This window comes from Ursus maritimus, unplaced genomic scaffold (assembly GCF_017311325.1).
Source record: "Ursus maritimus isolate PB19 unplaced genomic scaffold, ASM1731132v1 scaffold_10, whole genome shotgun sequence".
Taxonomy (NCBI): Eukaryota; Metazoa; Chordata; class Mammalia; order Carnivora; family Ursidae; genus Ursus; species Ursus maritimus.
In genome coordinates this window covers 1,180,644-1,202,288 of record NW_024423344.1, presented here as the reverse complement: position 1 = coordinate 1,202,288, position 21,645 = coordinate 1,180,644, and the positions used below count along the sequence as shown (strand labels likewise).

At 41.3% G+C, this 21,645-nt stretch overlaps 1 protein-coding gene across 1 annotated transcript in view; it reads left to right on the top strand.

Moving 5' to 3' along the window:
* Nucleotides 1–21,645, top strand: part of CENPJ (centromere protein J) — a 54,676-nt gene that overhangs the window by 27,520 nt on the left and 5,511 nt on the right. Inside the window, exons 9-12 of the mRNA XM_008692104.2 lie at nt 4,312–4,554; nt 8,076–8,160; nt 17,621–17,685; nt 18,166–18,285. Of these exons, the coding sequence (XP_008690326.2) occupies nt 4,312–4,554; nt 8,076–8,160; nt 17,621–17,685; nt 18,166–18,285 (513 nt within the window). The remainder of the gene's footprint in view (nt 1–4,311; nt 4,555–8,075; nt 8,161–17,620; nt 17,686–18,165; nt 18,286–21,645) is intronic.

Below are 21,645 nucleotides of genomic sequence, written 5' to 3'. Positions count from 1 at the left end.
CAGCCTGAGACGCAGGAAGACGCATCTGGATCTCTACAAATGAACATCTCCAGCGCTGAGTATTGAGGTACAAAGCAGGGAGCCATGAAACTGTGCACAGGTATCGGAAGATAAACGGAAGGGGGAGGGAGCCGCCGCGTTCGGGTGCCGGGAAGCGGTAGCCACTTGCACGGAAGAGCGGGCGGGGCTCGCGGACGGCACCCGCAAAACAGCAGACTGAGACCGTGAGCCGGGTGCGCGCGCCACCAGGCATCTCGCAGAACACCGGAATCCCGGTGCGCTCACTGGATCCAGACTGAGACCGGGAGTTTCCGGAGCGCGCGCGGGGCGGCTGGCGGCGTTAGAAACACAAAGGACAGAGACACGCCGGCCCTGGAAGTGAGGGCTGGGACGCCGGGTGTGGGGAGCACATCCCGGGACGCTGCAGGGTTGAGCAGCACCAACAGAAACAGTTAAAGTGGCCAGAACATTAGTAGAGAACGGGCCGCAATCCTTCTGTTCCGTGACAGAGGCTGAAATTTGGCCGCTGCTGCTCTGACTCTCAGAAGAGGCACAGCAAACTGCCAGGGAAAGCCGCCAGGGAACAAAAGCCTGGAAATACCGGCTCAGGGAGTGCCCATCCCCATCCCCCCTCGCAGGGGACGCGGAGATTCTACCCAAACAAGGGGCTGCCTGGTTCGGCGCGGCAGGCCCTCCCAGAAGCAGGCTGAAAAATCAAGCCCACAACCCCGGGGCGCCTGGTGTAGGCCAGTCTTGAAAGCACCTGTCTTCGGCTTGGGCGTGATCGGCGTTCCGGAAGAGGAGTCCTCATCCAGGAACCTCCGCTGGGAGCCTGCTTCTTCCTCTCCACTCCCTGCTTCTGTTCCCTCTCTCGCTGGTTGACTGCCACATAAATAAATAAATAAAATCTTTAAGAAAAGCCCACATCTAAGATCCCTATAAAACAGGGACACGGCACTGGGACCCAGTCAATAATTTGGGCTCTGAAACCCGAACCTCTCTTCATCAGAATGACAAGAAGAGAAGCCCCCATCAAAGAAAGAAAGACAGTGAGTCTGTGGCCTAACTGTTTCTGTTGGTGCTGCTCAACCCTGCAGCGTCCCGGGATGTGCTCCCCACACCCGGCGTCCCAGCCCTCACTTCCAGGGCCGGCGTGTCTCTGTCCTTTGTGTTTCTAACGCCGCCAGCCGCCCCGCGCGCGCTCCGGAAACTCCCGGTCTCAGTCTGGATCCAGTGAGCGCACCGGGATTCCGGTGTTCTGCGAGATGCCTGGTGGCGCGCGCACCCGGCTCACGGTCTCAGTCTGCTGTTTTGCGGGTGCCGTCCGCGAGCCCCGCCCGCTCTTCCGTGCAAGTGGCTACCGCTTCCCGGCACCCGAACGCGGCGGCTCCCTCCCCCTTCCGTTTATCTTCCGATACCTGTGCACAGTTTCATGGCTCCCTGCTTTGTACCTCAATACTCAGCGCTGGAGATGTTCATTTGTAGAGATCCAGATGCGTCTTCCTGCGTCTCAGGCTGGTTCCGTGGTTGTTTAGGCTGGTCTGGTACCTATCCAGCTCGACTCGGAGGACCGGCTGAAAACGGTGTCTCCTACTCCTCTGCCATCTTAACTCCCGTTTTTTCCTCCTCTTTAACTTAACGGTGGAAGCCACCCAGCACGGAGGAGGTTCTGTCCACCCTTGAAGATCTCTTTAGTTTCATGCCTTCGGTTAAGATTCATATGCCAGAGACTTCCAAATTTAAATCCTGGCTGGACGTGCTCGATGTGCTCATTTGATCTATCTGACTAGCTGCTCTGTATTTCACCTTTATACGTCTCCAAATGAACTTCTGAATTTCCCTTCCCCAGCCTTCTCCATCTCAGGTCGCAGCATCCCTGACCTTCCACATGCTCAGGCCAGAAAACCAGGATTGTTTTCTTCTTTCTTTCACACTGCATGCTGTTCTGTCAGAAAACATACCCAGACTTGAGTTGCCGTCACTGAGTTAAAGGACTGGCTTGCCACAGCTCTGCTCCCGCCCTTGTCTTTTCCATCTGTTGTTTACCATGTAGCAGCCAGTGATTCTTCTGGGAAGACGCCAGGTCTCATCCCCTCTCTGCCCATGGCCCTTTAATGGCTCCACTTTTTTCTTATAATAAGAGCCCCAGTCCTTACAATGGGCCTCAAGTTTCTATATGATCTGGTGTTTTTTCACCTTTTTCATGCCGTCTCCTCCTCCTCCTCCGTGTCTACCAACTTCTCAGTGTCTCCACCTCCTCCTCCGTGTCTCCACCTTTCCCTGGTGTATTTACTGGTGCTCCTGGGAATGCTTTTCCCTGAACATCCACGTGGCGCATTCTGAGCCTCCTTCAGGTCTCTGTTCAGTGAGACCTGCCATATTGAATACTGTAGCCTCCCTTCCCTACCTATGCCTCCTTCCCTGCAACACTGCTTTCTTCTGCTTACCTTGTCTTTTCCTCCGTAGGGTCTGTTACCTTCAGCACAACTATACCTGCAGTCTTTTTGTTCTTTGTATTCTAGGGACCCAGAACAGTACCTGATAGTAGGTATTTTATAAATATTAATTGCTGTTGAATTATATTTTAACCTTATTGAGGAATAATTGAAAAATATGAGCATATATAATTAAAATGTACAGTGTGCTGATTTTATATAAATATACATTGTGAATGATTAACAAGATCAAGATGGTAACACATCCATCACCTTACATAGTTAACGCTTTGTGTGGGTGTGTGTGCTGAGAATTCTGAAGACTCTGCTCTCAGCAACAACATGGCTGTCTGTGTACACCACTGCATTATTACTGTAGTCGCCATGTTGTATGCTGCTCCTCAGAACTTATTCGTCTTGTAACTGAGGGTTTGTATCCTTTGACCTTCATCTTCCCATTTCCCTTTCCCTCAGCCCTGGCAACCACCATTCTATTGTTTCTATGAAATTGGCTTTTTTCTTTTTTTCTCTAAGATTCCAAATATAAGTGATACCTTACAGTATTTGTCTTTCTCTGTTGGCTTATTTGCTTTTGAATTCTTAACCTATTTAGACTTATGTGTTACCATTTTAGTATTAATAAGTCCCTTTGCCCACATGATAAACAGTGCTCACCAGTGAGAAACTGCTCATTTATTGGTTATACTCCACAATTTTATAAATAGGGAGGCTGTTGTTTAGGGAGGTTAATGATCTTGTTTCAAGAGCTTTTAGGACACAGAACTGGGATTTGAGCCTTGGTCTCATCCAACCCAGAGTACATGCTCCCTGTGATGTGACCACCCCTCAAGGGAGGTTCTTTGAGCCCTAGTCTCTTCCTGTCACCTGGTTGCTTTTTTGGCAGTCATGGGGCTTATATGAGGATGGATGGACGTCAAGTTTTACATGTGTATTAATGAGCTGCTTCAGGCTCCTCTCTGCCCTTAGAGTCACATCAGGTACGTTCTCAAATGGTGAGCAATGAGGTCTTGCTTCCGCCCATGCTCCTTGCCTCAGCTCTCAGGCACTCCCTATGTCTTGCACCCACATAAGCCATGTTAGGTGACTAATTTTTCCTTAGTTCTGACATTAATCTTGATTTTTGTGTGTATAATTGCAAATTGCTTCTAGACATTTCCAGGAGTTTCTTCACATATGTCATTTAGTGCATCTGAAATAAACCATTATCTTTTTTTTTTTTTAAGATTTTATTTATTTGACAGAGAGAGAACACAAGCAGGGGAAGCGGGAGAGGGAGAAGCAGGCTCCCCACTGAGCAGGGAGCCTGATGCGGGGCTCGATCCCAGGACCCTGAGACCATGACCTGAGCCGAAGGCTTAACAACTGAGCCACCCAGGCGCCCCACAAATCATTTTCTTAAAATCAGTTTCTTTTCATGAATTCCAAGTAGAATCTGTTTTTAGGATTGATGGTTTTGACTTAGAATCTTTTATTCATCCCTTTATCTTAACTCTTCCTTCAATTAGTCATAAATTTCTATTAATTTTTTCTTTACCAGATAATCCCCCATTTATCTTTCTTTCTATTTCAATTAATAGCTTAGTATAGACCTTTATTACCTCATGGCAGTGTTATTGCAGTGAACTCCTAAGTGGTGCCTGCCTCCTTCTGGAAGCAGTTTTGTTAATGGTATAAGGTGAGGCTCTAATCTGAACCCCAGTTCCTTTCATGAAAAACTTGATATTTTTGAAATGTGATTGACCAAGCCTTCCCTTTTCTGCTGTCTGTGCTGGGGCAGTACTTCTGTTTTGTTGGGGTGTCTCTTTTCTTCTATTGCATTGTTTTAATCCTAGGATTTTTTTTTTTTTTTTGAGAGGCTTTGAAACAGCAGATAGCAGATTTACAGGAAGATTTGAAAAGAAAGGAAGCAAAATGGTCAAGTACACATGGCCGTCTTAGAAGCCAGATAGAAATGTTGGTCAGAGAGAACACAGACCTCAGGGAAGAAATAAAAGTGATGGAAAGATTCCGACTAGACGCCTGGAAGAAAGCAGAAGCTACTGAGAGCAGCATCAGGATGGGTCCCTGTGTGACCGCCACAAAAAAAGATGGGTCCTTGGTAGGTTTGGAGCCGGTTTTGTCAAGTCAGGGAGATGTTAAATATCTGAGCACTCCAATTGATAGAGCCAAAAAGTAGAGGGTGGTTGCCAGGGCTGGGGGTAGGGGATGGGAATAGGGGAGTTGCTGTTTAATGGGGACAGAGTTTCAGTTTTGCAAGAGGAAGAGAGTGCTGGAGATGGATGAATGTGAGGGCTGCACTGTACTGAACTGTACGCTTAACAGTCGTTACGATGGTGAATTTAATGTATTTTTTACCACAATTGAAAAATTCTTTTGGGGATTGCTATGCAGACAGTTTTCAGATTCATTTTTAGAATTCTTTTAAAAGAATTATAGCACAATAGGCAGATAATCTTAGTTAAAACAGGCCAAGTGAAGTTTTTTTTTTTTTGCAGTGAGTCACATGCATATGATCCTTTCGAATCAAATAATTGGTCTTTCATTCATCTCTATTCACAATTATGATATAGTGCCAGACACTGATTCTGGGCACTGGGAATAAAGCAATTAACAAAATAGGTAAACTTCCTTGCCCTCTTGGAATTTATATTCTAGTGGTGGGAGGTCTATACATAAGATAAATAATAAAATATATGGTGTGTGACATAGTGACAAGAACCAAGGAGAAAAAGGGGGAAAGGGTGATGACAACTGTTGTGGGGGGTATTGCTGTTTTAGACAGGATGGCCAAGGAAAGCCTTACTGAGAAAGTGACATTTGAATAATGGCCCGCATTATTAAATATATTAACTTAAATATATATAATTATTATATATTAAATGTAAATATAATAAAGGGGTGCAAATAAGCCTGGGTGCGAGCAGAGCCCGCAGAGGAGCCTGAGGCCCGGAGGCTCTCTGCCTGGTGGGCCTGAGTGTGAGCATGGCCTAAGGCTGGTGGAGCTAGAGCAGAGTTAACTGGGGAGAATGTAGGGGATGCAATCAGAGATGGCACAGAGGGAGCTGGGTGCAGAGTTCATTAGGCCTTAATCCGTTCCTGTAAGCCCTTGGGTTTTTCCTCTGAGAAGCTAATTGTTTCTTGGAGGGCTGTGATTGGAGTTGACTTAATCGTTTGTTTTACTAAATTTACTTTGTCTTCTATCCACTGTAGACTGAAAAGGGAGCGGAGGGGTATAGACAGAATTGGGAACACCAGTTAGGAGACCGTTGGAGTAATTCACACCAGAGAGAACAGCAGTTTAAGACTGGGGGAGCAGCAGTGGAGGGCTGAGAAATGGACAGGATTTATTGATGAGCTGGATATGAGGTGTGACAGCAAGGAAGGAGTCAAGAATAGTTTCCAAGTTTAGTGTAGTGTTTTGGCATAATAGAGTTTCTGTTTATTGTGAGACACAACAAGAAGAGAGCATGTATTTCTTGGGGGTATGGATATTAGGATCTAGGATCTCAAGTTTGGACAGGGTTAGTTTGAAATGCCTGTGGAGAAGTAGAACTTTGGAGGAGAAGTTTGAAAAGGTGGAGTTGTTAACTGGGCAGTTACGCACATATCAGGAGAAGGTTAGGTTGGAGCTAGAAGTTTGGGGGTCATCAGAATCTTTGGGCTAGCAGAGATCACCAGCACTGAAAGTATGGGTAGTGAAGAGATCCACACACTGAGCCGGAAGATGAGAAGACGGGGGATGAGGAGAATGGTTAACCAGGGGATAGAGTAAAGGAGGCCAGTGTGGTGTCCTGAGAGTCAAGAAAAGGAAGGACTTCTTGGAGAAGAGAGTGGCCAGCGGTGTCAAAGGCTGCTGCTAAATTAGATGAGGGCTGAGAATTAGTCATTAGATTTACCAGGTAGGGATGTGTTGAAGATAAAAACCTGAGTGGATAAAAGAGAATGAGGAGAAGTGTTAGAGTCCAAGAACCTTGTGGAGAGATTTTGCAGTCAATGTAAAGAGATGGGTGGTGGCTGAAAGGAAAGGGTTTTTTTTTTTTTTTTTCTTTTTAATGGGAAAATTAACAAGTGTTTGTGTATTGGTAGGATTGATTCAGTGAAGAGGAAAATACTGATGCAGGAGAAGGTGGGAGAATTGTTGAAGCAATGTTCATAAATGAGAGGAGAGGGGATTTAGGAAATGAAGGGTGGGGCTGGACTTGTCCAGGAGCACAGACAGCATTTGCCTGGTAGCAGAGTGTCGAAGGTGTGGACCCTGGGCTCAAAGTGTGGTGCCTGCTGGTGGGAAGTTCCCTCCTAATGCCTTCACATTGTCAGTGAAGTAGGAAGCGTGGTCATCAGCTGAGAGTGAGGATGGAGAAATGTAGGAGGTTTGAGGAGATGGGAGAAAGTGTAACATAATCGTCAAAGGGAGTGGAAAGCAAAGGGATTGGGGAAGTGTAGTCTGATTCCTGGGCTGCTTTGGGGGCCAGTGTAGGTTAGAGATCATACATTTCAAGTGAGAATTGTTTGTATTATTTTCTTGTTCAACTTTTTGGTTGTAGGTTGGTGGAGAGTTATATTTTAGAAGAGGTGTGGTTGTCCAGGTGAATACCACAAAGTGAGTGAGGGGTGTGGAAGTTAACAGTATATGCAGCCAGAGTGACAGCAGTGAACCATGGTTTCAGCTGCATAAGAAGGGCATAAGGCTATATGGTTTTAAGGGACATAGAAAATCTGTATGGATCAGTGAATTGTAGGACCCTGTAGGCTGTACCCATTGGTGGAGTTAGGGTGTTAAAGGAATGAGCTGGAAGGATAGGACATGGCAGTCAGAAGAAAGGGGAATTCTCGCCTCTTCCCCAAACATTTTATTAAAACAGCTTCACCAAACAGAGAAATTTGAAAGAATAGTATGATGAACACCTGAATAGTCACCTAGATACAACCGCTGTTAATATTTTACCACTTGTGTATATGTATTTTGCTGGACCATTTGAAGCTAATTGCAGAAATCATGCCATCTTATCCCTAAATACTTTAGCATTTTATTAAATGGCATTGGCTTTTTGAATAGACCGGGCTAAGTATTTTGTAGAATGCCCCACATTCTGGCTTTGAGGGCTTCGAAATTGAGATCTTTGCAGTTATTGATAATTGCAGATATTGATAATGTCTAGTTCTAGAGTTTGCCCATTGGCATGCGTGACTGAGGTAGGATGGAGTAGGTCGGGAAACAGAAGCTAAGGCAGTGGCGTTACCTTCTGGCGAGGGGGGTACATGGTAGATGAGTCTTGGACATGAGATGCAGAGCTGGGGCAGGGGTGGTTAGGGAGGAGAGAGATTTGTTGGAAGTGGTGATGGGGAGCAAGGAAGACCTCTACCCTACCCCTAAACCTAGGGGTGTGAATTCTGAGGGTGGGAAACTTCTGTCCCTGGAAGGGGGCTGTGATGAGCCATCCGCTCAGTGGGGAGTTCATTCCTAAATAATAGCTTGTTCCCTCTGAACTGTAGTGATAAATGAAAACAACATAAATGAACAAACTTAAACCATTTTCATTGCAAGCTGAGTTTTAGTTTCATTCATTGTACTGTGTAGACTAACACTGATTTTATATTCAAAATTATCTCATACTATAGAATTCATCATTTCGATTACAGAAGAGTCAAATTTCTTCAGGAACCCAGGTAGAAAAATACAAGAAAAATCATTTGCTGACACAAGGTAAGAAGTTGCATGATCTTTCTATAAAATACTTAAGGAATTTAAAGAATAGAGAATTTACACCCAATTTAAGAAATAAAACATTGTAAATATCATTGAAGCCCCTGTGTATTCTACTCCCCTACTTATTTCCCCTGACAATATTCCTTTGCTTGTTTTTCATTCTTTTACTACATTGTGTCCATAAATCAATATATTGTTTCTGTGTATTCCTCTACAATGTTTTTTCTCAATATTTTAATACATTAATACATATAAACTCTATTGATTTTAATAACTATACAGATTCCATGTATATTTGTTACAGTTGAGTTTTCCTGTTGATGGACTTCATGTTTTCCCCCAGTTTGTCAGTAGGATGAATAGGGCTGCAGAACATATCTGTCCTGTGAGTTTCTCTAGAACACATACCAAGAGTAGGATGCTGGGTCATCCCAGGCTTGTGCTGTAGGAGGTTTTCCCTTTGTTCTGCAAAGTTGTTTTGCCATTTTTTTACCATCCGCAGAATATGCTTTTGTGCTTACCCTTGACCTGGTCCGACTGAAATTGTGGCTAGTCAGATGGGTGTGAAATGGTGGGTTAGTGTAATTTTAATATGCATTTCCCTGATTACTGGTAAGGTCATGTGAGCATCTTTTTGTGTATTTAGTGGGCATTTGGGTTTTCTCTTTCGTGAATTGACTGTTCATTTCTTTTACCTGTTTAAAACTTTTTGGGGAGGGGAGGTTTCTACTTATTGAAGTTATTCTTCGTAATAATCCTTTCTCAGTTACAAACACTGCCAATATTTTCTCCCAGTTCTGGGATTAGCTTTTCGGTTTGTGTTTTTTATGTGCATGTTTTTCCTTTTTTTTTTTTTTTAAGATTTATTTATTTATTTTAGAGAGAGAGAGTGCACAAGGGGGCAGGGGCAGAAGGAGAGAGAGAGGAGAAGCAGACTCCCCGCTGAGCAGGGAGCCCGATGTGGGGCTCCATCTCAAGACTGAGATGATGACCTGAGCAGAAACCAAGAGTTGGAGGCTCAGCTGACTGAGCCACCTAGTAGCTCATTCATTATTGAATTTATCGATCTTTTTTCATGACTTTAAGAAATCTTTCTCAATCCTTAGGTTACAAATATACTATCTTCTCTTATGAACTTTTGTTTTCACAACTGGGTCTTTAATCTACCTGGAATTTTTAGAAATTATTTTCATGAATTAAATTAAGAAAAGTGGATATAAATGCAGTTTGACAATTATAAAGGACGATACTTAGATAACTACCAGCTAGATAAAGAAATAAAGTAGCAGCACCCCGGGGCTGTCCCCTCTGTGATCATATTACGTTGCTTCTCTTTGTAGTTTTTACTCTCATAGGTGCAGCCCTAAAAAAAGTTTTGTTTTTGAACTTTCTGAGTAGTTCTGCTGTATGTGTTCCATTGTCTTCTTTTATTGTACATTGTTTTTGAGAGCCATGTTGATCTGTGAACTCTAGTTCACTAATGTTCAAAAACTGCAAGGCAGTTTGAATGTTTATGAATATATTAAACAGTGATACTATGAACGTTCTTAAACATTTCTGGTATACAAATTCACTTCTCCAAGGCACATACCGGAATTACTGGGTAATCACTAAGAATATCTTTAACAGTGATAGATTTTGCCAAAACATTTTCCAAAATGATTTTACTCTCTAACCGGCAGTGTAATGTCAGTGCTTGCATTGTTCCACACCTTGTTGATACTCAGTGTTGTCGGACTTAAATTTTTGCCAGTCTGGTAGGGATGCAACACTATCTCATTATAGTTTTGCTATGGTTGAATATCTTTGCCTATGTTTATTAGCTGTTTAGATTCCCTCTTTTGAGAAAAATTGATCAGGTCTTTTACTCATTCTGTGCTGTTGTCTTTTTTCTTTATTGGCTTATGGGAGCATTTCTCCTTCATAGTCTTTTAATAGTTACACATTGCAAATATCTTCTTACAGTCTGTGGCCTGCCTTTTTACTTTTTTATCTTTTGATGAACCAAAACTCTTTATCTTTTTTATTGAAATATATTTGATATATAGCATTGTGTAAATTTAAGGTACGTGATATTTTGATTTGATATATTTATATATTATGATTGCCAATGTAGTGATAATTAGCACCTCTAATTGTATCACATAGTTATATCTTTTTAGTGGTTGGAGAATTTAAGATCTAATTTCTTAGCAAATTTGTTGATTGTAATATAGTATTACCTATATTCACTATACTTGTGCATTAGCTCTCTAGGTCTTATTTACTACTTGTTGCAAGTTTCTACCTTAAACAACATCTCCCCTTATCCCCCAAACTCCCACCTTCTGGTATCCACTACTTCACTCTCTTTTTACAAGTTTGGCTTCTTTAGATTCCACATAAAAGTGATATCATACAATATTTGTCTTTCTCTGACTTACCTCACTTAGCATAATGTCCTCAGGGTGCATCCATGTTATTGCAGATTACATCCTTCTTTCCCATGGCAAAATAATATTCCGTTGTGTGTATATATATCACATATTCTTTATCCATTCATACGCTGATGGACACTTATGTTGTTTCCGTATCTTGGCTATTATGAGTAATGCTGCAGTAAACATGGGCTTCGATATCCCTGTTTTCATTTCTTTTGGGTGTGTACTCAAGTGGCATTGCTGGGTCATATGGTAGATCTATCTTTGATTCTTTGAGGAACCTCCAGATTGTTTTCTGTAGTGGATGAACCGGTTTAACATGCCCACCAACAGAGCGCAGGAATTTCCTTTTCTCCGCATCCTTGCCTATACTTGTTATCTCATGTTTTCTTGATGATAGCCTTTCTGGCAGGTGCGAAGTAAAATCTTGTGGTTTTGATTTGCATTTCCTGGATGATTAGTGATGTTGAGCATCTTTTCATGTACTGTTGGCCATTTTGAATGTGTTCTTTGGAAAAATGTCTATTGAGTTCCTTTGCCCATTTTTCAATCATATTTTTTTGTTACTGAGTTATAAGAGTTCTTTCTGTATTTTGGATATTAATTCCTTATCTGATATATGGTCTACAAAAGTTTTCCCATTCTGTAGGTCCCTTTTCATTTTGTTGATTGTTTCTTTTGCAGTACAGAAGCTTTTGATTTTTGATTTGTTGATTTTTGCTTTTGTTGCTTGTGCTTTTGGTATCAGGAAATTATTGCCAAGACCAGTGTCAAGGAGCTCTTTCCCTTGTTTTCTTCTAGAATTTTTATGGTATCAGGTTTTATGTTTAAGTCTTTATTAGTCCATTTCAAATTAATTTTTGTGAGTGGTCTAAAATAGAGATCCAATTTCATTTTTCTGCATGTGTTCAGTTTTCACAACATCATTTATTGAAGAGACTGTCCTTGTTGAATGATCTTGGCTCCTTTGTTGAATATTAATTGATTGTGCATGTGAGGATTTAATTCTGGGCTTTCTTTTCTGTTCCATGGATCTATGCCAGTACTATTTTATGCCACTATCATACTGTTTTAATTACTGTAGTTTTACAGTATAGTTTGAAATCAGGGATTGTGTGGGGCGCCTGAGTGGCTCAGTCATTAAGTGTCTGCCTTTGGCTCAGGGCGTGATCCCGGAATCCTGGGATCGAGCCCGGCATCGGGCTCCTCTGCTGGGAGCCTGCTTCTTCCTCTCCCACTCCCCCTGCCTGTGTTCCCTCTCTCGCTGGCTGTCTCTCTCTCTGTCAGATAAATAAATAAAATCTTAAAAAAAAAAGAAATCAGGGATTGTGATGCCTCGAGCTTTGTTCTTTTTCTCAGGATTGCTTTGGCTATTTGGGGTCTTTTGTTGTTCCATACAAATTTTAGGATTCTGTGTTCTAGTTGTGTGAAAACTGTCATTGTATTTTGGTGGGGATTGCACTAAATCTGTAGATTGCTTTGGGTGGTGTGGACATTTTAATTCTTCCCATGAGCACAGTGTATATTTCCATGTATTTGTGTCATTTTTAGTTTCTTTTATCAGTGTCTTACAGTTTTCAGAGTATAGATCTTTCACCTCCTTGGTTAAATTTATTCGTAGATATTTCATTCTTGTTGATGTAATTGTAAATGGGATTGTTTTCTTAATTTCTCTTTCTGATAGTTTGTTATTAGTATATAGAAACTCAGCTGTTTTGTTTTGTTTTTTTAGAGGGAAAATGAGCACAAGCAAGGGCATGACGAACAGTAGGGGGAGTGGGAGAGAGAATCTTTTTTTTCTTTTTTTTAAAGATTTTATTCATTTATGTGACAGAGTGATAGCCAGAGAGAGAGGGAACACAGCAGGGGAGTGGGAGAGGAAGAAGCAGGCTCATAGCAGAGGAGCCTGATGTGGGGCTCGATCCCGGAATGCCGGGATCACACCCTGAACCGAAGGCAGATGCTTAACGACTGCGCTACCCAGGCGCCCAGGGAGAGAGAATCTTAAGCAGACTCCGTGCTCAGTGCCGAGCCCGGTTCCGGGGCATGATCTCACAACCCTGGGATCATGACTTGAGCTGAAATCAACAGTCAGACACTTAACCAACTGAGCCACCCAGGTGCCCTGCAACTTGTTCCTTTATGATAATTTTCTATCCTATTACTTTACTGACTTCATTTATTAGTTCTAATAGATTTTTTTGGTTGAGTCTTTAGGATTGTCTATATTTAGTATCATGTCATTTGCAAAGAGTGACACTTTTGCTTCTTCCTATCCAATTTGGGTGCCTTTTATTTCCTTTTCTTGCCTAATGGCTGTGGCTAGAACTTCCAATTTTATGTTGAATAAAAATGGCAAGAGTAGGCATCTTTGCCTTGTTTTGGTCTCAGAGGAAAAGCTTTCAGCTTTTTATCATTGAGTGATAGTTATTTTAATGTTCTTTTCCTTTAACCTTTATACTATAGTTAAGTGTTTAATACAGCATTCTGTTGTAGAATTGGAGTTTCCTATATTTGATTATAAATTTTTCATCTTTACCATTGTGTTTTGTGCTTTTGTGTGTTTTCATGTTGCTGATTAGCACCTTTTTGTTTCAGCATTTCTTTCAAGGCAGGTGATTAAACTCCCTCTGCTTTTGTTTATTTGAGAAAGCCTTTATTTCTTCTTCATATCTGAAGGATTACTGGATAAAGTATTCTTGGCTGACAATTTTTATGTTTTATCCCTTTGAATATGACATTCCACTGTCTCGTGGTCTATAGAGTTTCTGCTGAGGAATCCACTGAGTCCTATGAGGTTTTTGGCTTTTTGTTTTTCTTTTTGTAGGTTTTTTTTTTTTTTTTTCTGGCTGCCCTTAAGATCCCTTTTTTTTTCCTGGAAGATTTTATTTATTTATTAGAGAGAGAGAGGGAGAGTGTGCATGAGCAGGGGGAGGGGCAAAGGGAGAGGGAGAAGCAGACTCCCTGCTGAGAGGGGAGCCCACAACCCTGGGATCATGACCTGAGCCAAAGACAGATGCTTAACTGACTGAGCCACCCAGGCACCCGTTAAGATTCTTTATGATTAATTTCTGAGTTTCATTGTAACACGTCTTAGAGAAGATCTTCTCACAAGGAGATAATAGGGTGTCCTATTAGTTTCATGGACTTGTTTGTTCAAGTCCTTCCCCAGGTTTGGGAGTTTCTCAGCTATGATTTCTTTAAAGATTTTATTTATTTTTTTGAGAGAGAACGAGAGCAAGAGAGAGCACAAGCAGGGGGCAGGGGGTAGCGTCAGAGGGAGAGGGAGAAGCAGGCTCCCTGCTGAGGAGGCTCCCTGCTTTGCTGAGCAGGGAGCCTGATGCAGGACTCGATTCCAGGACCCTGGGATCATGACCCGAGCCAAAGGAAGATGTGTTGCTGAATGAGCCACCCAGGCGCCCTCAGCTATGATTTTTCTTTCTTTTTTTTTTTTTTTTTTTTTTAAGATTTTTATGTATTTGACAGAGAGACAACCAGCAAGAGAGGGAGCAGAGCAGGGAGCCCCATGCGGGGCTCCATCCCAGGACCCTGGGATCACGCCCTGGGCCAAAGGCAGACGCTTAACGACTGAGCCACCCAGGTGCCCCGAAGCTATGATTTATTTATTTATTTATTTTTTCTAAGATTTTATTTATTTATTCGACAGAGAGAGACAGCCATCGAGAGAGGGAACACAAGCAGGGGGAGTGGGAGAGGAAGAAGCAGGCTCATAGCGGAAGAGCCTGATGTGGGGCTTGATCCCGTAACGCCGGGATCATGCCCTGAGCCGAAGGCAGACGCTTAACCGCTGTGCCACCCAGGCGCCCCTGATTTATTTAAATAAACTCTCTCCCTTCCTCTTCTCTTCTTCTGGAACCCCAGTTCTTCAAGTATTTGCCTTTCTGATGGAATCTCATAGCTCTTGTTGGCTTTCTTCACTCTTTTTAAATCTTAGTTCCTGCTCCTCTTCTAACTGTATTATTTCTGTATTCCTGTTCTCCAAGTCACATTTTTTTCCTCCATGTGGTCTGCTCTGCTGCAGATGCTCTCTGTTGCATTCTTCAACTCATTCATTGAATTCTTCAGTTCCAGAATTTGGTTCTTTTTTATAATTTTAGTCTCTTATAAAGAATTCCTGTTTATTAATTTATTCCTTTTTTTTTAAAAGATTTTATTTATTTATTCGACAGAGATAGAGACAGCCAGTGAGAGAGGGAACACAGCAGGGGAGTGGGAGAGGAAGAACAGGCTCATAGCGGAGGAGCCTGATGTGGGGCTTGATCCCATAACGCTGGGATCACGCCCTGAGCCGAAGGCAGACGCTTAACCGCTGTGCCACCCAGGCACCCCTCTTAATTTATTCCTGATTTCAGGGAATTGTCTTGGGTTGTCTTGTAACTTATTGAATTTCTTCATAAAAACAATTTGAATTCTTTATCAGTTAGATTGCAGTATGTCATGCCTTTGAGTTTAGTTGCTGGAGAATTATTATTTTCTTTTTGTGATGACATTTTTCCTTGATTTTTTTAAATACCGTTTGTAGCTATAGACTTCTGCTGTCACATTTGAAATATCTGATACCTCCTTAATTTTTATGACTTCTTTGGCTTTTTACAATTCTCCAGGCTGGCTATTAGAAACCTTTCTTCTGTATTCCAGAAGGTGTACAATAGCTCAAATTTGTCGTTTCTCCCCTCCCCACCTGCCTGTTTTCTGAGCATGCTCCCTGCCTACTGGCTCTTGCTGTTTTAGAGGTAGTTGAGAGGACACAAAGGAGCTGGCAGCAGAGTTGGAGGAGGTGTGGGTTTAGCATTTGTGCTTTGAGGGTGCCCTTGGGCTGAGGGAAGATGAGTGGGGTACTACCAGAGTCTTGTGGGTGGACTTCCTATTGAAGTGCTGAAGCAGACGGCAGAAACCACGTTCCTTTAATGCCCTTTGATATTCTAGTATGCTTCCTTCCCTTTCTCTTTCCTTCCCCAGGTCATGGGGGTCCTTCCTCAGAAATCTGGGTGCTGCTGGAGATAGAGGTTTCTTTACCCACAACCCACATAACTCGGCTAGCTGGGTAGTCACTCATTGCTTTTTGCTTTCTACCTCTTCCTTTGGGGAGGTTGTTACTGCCACAGCCAAACAACTTAGCTGTGCAGTGTAGCCCTGGGGAGGGGAACAGCTCTGGCAAGTTCTTCCCTCAGTGTCTGAACTCATCTTTGTCCTGTTCCAGTGGCATGCTGGAATCTCCCTTCGGGCAGACTAGACTTCTGCATATTCTCCCTTGCCTGTGGGTATCTGCCAAGGTTTGTGGCTCTCTGGGCTTCTTTTCCAGTTGTGGTGAGTAGGGGTGAGGCAGGTTCACTGACTCCCTTGGATCTACATCCCTTACTGAGGTCTTATTTTTGGATACACAGATGGGCAAGAATCCTCCTGGATCCCTTGGTGTAAGGTGCTGAGGCACTTTTTTATTCAGTTATGGTTGTCTAATTAGTTGTTTAAAAAGGGGAGGAAAAAAGGAATGACTTATGTTGCCATGATGCTTGATGGTACCTTAAAGTTCCCCCAAATTCCCCAAATTCTTACTGTTGAATTTCAGTTTTTTTCCTTTATGGGTAGTGCCTCTTAAAGCTTCCCTATCTTGAATTCATAAACATATCCTCCTGTATGTTATAAACATATCCTCCTATATGCTATTCCTGCACTGTTTATTAAATAATTTAATCTTTCCTAACTTTTATATATGTTTATACAGTGCTCAAAATGGTAAACACAAACTTAGGAGTCAGAGCTCCATGCTGCTTACTTTTCCTGGACCTCCCAGTGGGTGTCTGCTTAGAGGCTTCAAGTTATTGCTCATGAACAGCTTGAGAGAATTAAGCTTGATGGGATTGAATCCTGGTTTTGCTTCATTAGTTGACAACTTTGGCACGCTATTTAACCTTAGCCTTGGTTTCCTCAACTTTAAAATGGGGATATTAGTCTCTTCTATGGATGGTGGTTATAAGATTTGGAAGTGAGGTAACACAGAGCTTACTTTGCACCTGGGAGGTGGAGGCAGTTTTTTGTTTCTCACATGAAAACAGAGCACTCCTTTCATCCCCAGAACCTGTCTCCTCTCCACCTAATTGCCCAACCCAAAACACACCCCCAGGGATTTCTAAACTAATCCTCCTGATGTTGATATTTTCTGAATCGATTAAGTAGGTTGAACCATGTGAAATTGCTGATACTTGGCTCTTTGGGACCTATCAGACCTATCAGTGATTTAACACAGTGCAGTTAAAACATTACGTCTCACTGGGTGCCACACAAGCCTTCTCAGATGCCCGCCAACCTCCTGAATGGACTCCGCTTTTATTTTTCTTCTCTAGGTGTTCTCCGTGTAGCTAGCATCCAGCAACACGTGCTTGAAAACTTTCAAAATCAGGCGTGTTCATAATATGACCCATTGGCATATAGGAAGAAAATATTAGAACTTCAATATAGTTTTTAACATTCACCTTAATTTGTTATGTGTGTGTGTGTATGCTTATTTTATAATAATGTATTGCTAATACAGTATATGATTGGTGTGGTGGTCATAATCTAAAAAGTTTAGACCACAGCAATTAGGTCTAAATTTTAATGAAATATACCCAGTTATTTTGTTAAGCAAAATTCTATTTGTATTCTTGGATGCCTCTATTATATCTACCCCACACCTAAGCCTCTAACTAGAGTCCTTGTGATTATTTCCAAAATACCTTTGGGTTCATCTGTTAGGTTAGTTGAACACCGGTCTCTTCCTCCAGATTGTAAACTCTCAGAAAATAAGTATTGTCTTTGTCTTTCTTGTCACACAGATTTAAGTGCCTTTTAAATATTTGAATTTATATAATAAACTCCTACAAATTGGTAAAGTAAAATATTAATTCCTTACTTAATGGGTAAAGGACAGTAGTTCACAAAGGGATATGAACTAAGGAAATGTTTGACCATAATATTGAGTAAATTTAGAACTTTCATTTAAATCTGAAAATTAACTCTTGACAATTATATTCTAACAGGCAATCCATCTCGAAGATCCAAGCCTGTGCCTTCTCGTGATTTAGACAGTTCGGATAAGGGACAAGTAAATCTCTATATTTTTATTTAAGCATAGATTACTCAGGTTTAAAATTGCTTAGTTAACTGATTTAAGTTTCTAAACCATTTATAAAGAAGGTTTTTTAAAAAAGATTTTATTCATTTATTTGAGAGAGAGCGCTTGCGTGTGTGTGGGGAGGGAAAGAGGGAGAGGGAGAGATTGAATCTTAAGCAGACTCTGCACTGAGTGGGGAACCTGATGTGGGGCTTGATCTCATAACCCTGAGATCATGACCTGAGCTGAAACCAAGAGTTGGATGCTTAACTGACTGACCCACCCAGGTGCCCCTATAAAGGAGGTTTTTTACTTAACACTGTGAATGTTTTTTATATAACACCGAATGCTAGTCATCAAATCCTATCATAGTAGAATCTGGCATTTGGAAATAAATGTAAGTTTTAGCTGCTTGAAATGTGATTACATGTCCTTTAGGAGAGATGAAAAGAGAGCATCTTGTCCTTACAGACAGCCTCACCCAGGAAGCCCCCTGAACCAGTGGACTTCCCAGATCCCGAGGGCAAAAAGGACGACAAAAAAGAGGAAAAAGAAGAAATTCAGGGAGAAATCAGTCATCCTGATGGAAAGGTTAAAAAAAAATTTTTTAAATAATACTATAAGAAATAAATGTAGGTTAAAATAGAGTTGGAACACTTAGATTCTAAGTTAACATCTTTTTTTTTTTTTAAGTTATCACTCTATTATTTTAGATGCCTTTTTTTTTTTTTTTTTAAGATTTTATTTATTTATTCGACAGAGATAGAGACAGCCAGCCAGAGAGGGAACACAAGCAGGGGAAGTGGGAGAGGAAGAAGCAGGCTCATGGCGGAGGAGCCGGATGTGGGGCTCGATCCCATAACGCCGGGATCACGCCCTGAGCCGAAGGCAGACGCTTAACCGCTGTGCCACCCAGGCGCCCCTAAGTTAACATCTTTTAAGACTGTTGAGGGGCTTAAGAACTATAGTTCCTTGGAGCGTGACTTAGCTTGAACCTTTGGACTCCTCTAAAAATGATTGACACACACATGCATTTAGTTGCCATTTCTAGTTTAGAGGTACAGCAAAAGAAGGAATACACTTCCTTTGTTTAAACTTTGTTCTTCCTCTAAACATAGCTAAAAAGGCTTTGTCATCCTTGGTACTTTTTAAAAGCCTCCATTCAAGGCTTTACCTTTCCTGCAGCCTTTCTGTCCATCTCCAGCTACACAGTTTTATTTTTGTGCTTAGGAAAGGTTTTGAGCAGGATATTGCCTGGCTAGGTGTTCCAGCTAGAAGAAAGAATGAAAAGGGAAGCGACATAAACAGGGTTTGTTAGCAGGGAGGGGATGAGGTAATTTTTCCTCATGTTTATAGAAAATTTACTTTTCCAAATACCCTAATTTGATCTATTTTAATTGAAATTATAAGGCCAAAGTTCACTGCTAGTCTTGAGCGAGGGAAGGACAAAAGAACAGCAGTCAAAGGAAGTCGTTACAGACTTTTCCTGTACAAACTCTGCTTTCATGTAACAAATTATTGGTGGGAAAAGGTTTTCTTTTTTAGAAGAGTTCCACTGATAAATGGAAAAGGAATGAGAAAATTTGAGAATCATCACTGTGCAGTCTCTAATGAAATAAGGGGTCTAATCTAGGCAGCAGTCATGAATAAGCACTCAACTCCTAGATGAGAGGTTGATGGGGCTTCATGGCAGATCTAACTGACGTGACCCAGTTGGTCTTAAGGTCATGAGGACAGTCACATACTGCACCTCTGAACATATAGCCGTAAGAAGCTCTCAGCAGTTCGTACAAAGTATTCTCGTCAGAATAATTCAACCAGACTTTATTCGTGCCTCTACATGTAACTACTAGTTTTTTCCTAGGAAGTATAGGGCATGCAAGAACATGTTAAATGACACCATGATTGGAAAGCAGTCAGCCAAATCCAGAATGTGGGAAATTTTACATGTTCAGTGACCCAGTTCTTTCAACAAGTAATCGCCATGAAAAGGGGGCAGAGAGGGGAATATTAAAGGTTAAGATTTAAAAGACGTGTCATCAAGTGTCGTGTGTGGACCTTGTTTTAATCCTGATTCAAGTAAACTGTAAAAGTCTTATTTTGTGAATTCAGGGAAAACAGCATGGATGGTTACAGTATGATGAAGTAATTGTAGTTCGTTAGGGGCAGTAATGATTTGGTTATGTTAAAACCTATCATTAAATCAACTGAAGTGTTTTACATGTGAAGTTATACCTGCAGTTTGCTTTAAAAAAAAATCAGCAAAAAGGAAATTGAAGATGACACAAACACATGGAAAGATACTACATGCTCATGGGTCAGAAGAATTAATATTGTTATAATGTCCATACTATCCAAAGCTATCTACATATTCAGTGCAATCCCTATCAAAATGCCAGGAGCATTTTTCACAAAACTAGGGTAATACTAAAATTTGTATGGAATCACCAAAGACCCTGAATACCGAAAGCAAGTAAGAAAAGAAATAATCCTAGACTTTGAGTTATATTACAAAGCTGTAGTAATGGAACAGTATAGTACTTACACAAAAATAGACACATAGATCAATGGGACAGAATAGAGAGCCTTTTTTTTTTTTTAAAGAAAGGGTGGGTTTTTGGTTTTGTTTTATTTTAAAGATTTTATTTATTTGACAGAGAGAGAGAGAAGAGTACAAGCAGGGGGAGCAGCAGAGGGAGAGGGAGAAGCAGGCTCCCCACCAAACAGGGAGCCCGATGTGAGGCTTGATCCCAGGATGCTGGGATCATGACCTGAGCCAAAGGCAGACACTTAACCAACTGAGCCACCCAGGTGCCCCTAAACCCATGCTTTTATGGTCAATTAATCTATGACAAAGGAGGCAAGAATATACAATGGGAAAAAGACAGTCTTTTCAATAAATGGTATTAGGAAAACTGGATAGCTACATGCAAAAGAATGAAACTGGACCACTTTCTTATACTATACACAAAGACAAACTCAAAAGGGATTAAAGAACTAAATGCGAGACCTGAAACTATAAAACTACTACAAGAGAGCACAGGCAGTAACCTCTTTGACATCAGCTATAGCAACATTTTTCAAGATAGGTCTCAGACAAGAAACAAAACTATTGGGACTACACCAAACTAAAAATCTTTTGTGTAAAGCAAAGGAAACTATCAGTAAAACAAAAAGGCAACTTACTGAATGGGAGAAGATATTTGCAAATAACATATCTGATAAGTGTAAGTTAGTATCCAAAATATATGAAGAACTTACACGACTCAACACCCAAAAAACAATCAAGAAATGGGCAGAGGACCTGAACAGATATTTTTCCGAATAAGACATGACCAACAGACAAATGAAAAGATGCTTAGCATCACTAATCAGGAAGATGCAAATCAAAGCCACAATGAGCTATCACGTCACACCCGTCAGAATGGCGAAAATCAAAAAGACAAGAAATAGCTGTTAGAATGTGGGGAAAAAGGACCCCTTGTACACTGTTGATGGGAATGCAAACTGGTGTAGCCACTGTGGAAGATGGTATGGAGATTCCTCAAAAAGTTAAAATAGAAATACCATGATTCAATAATTCCACTACTGGTATTTACCCAAAGGAAACAAAAACACTAATTCAAAAAGATATATGCACCCTTATGTTTATTGCAACATTATTTACAATAGTCAAGATATGGAAGCAACCCAAGTGTACATTGAGACAAATGGATAAGGAAGATGTGGTGTATACACACACACATAGACACACATACATGCACACACACTGGAATATTACACAACCATAAAAAAGGATGAGATCTTGCCATTTGCTACAACGTGGATGTACCTAAATGGTATTATGCTAAGGGAAATAAGTCAGACTAAGTACCATATGATTTCACGTACATGGAATCTAAAAAATCAAATGAATAAACCAAAAGCAGAATCAGACCTATAAATACAGAG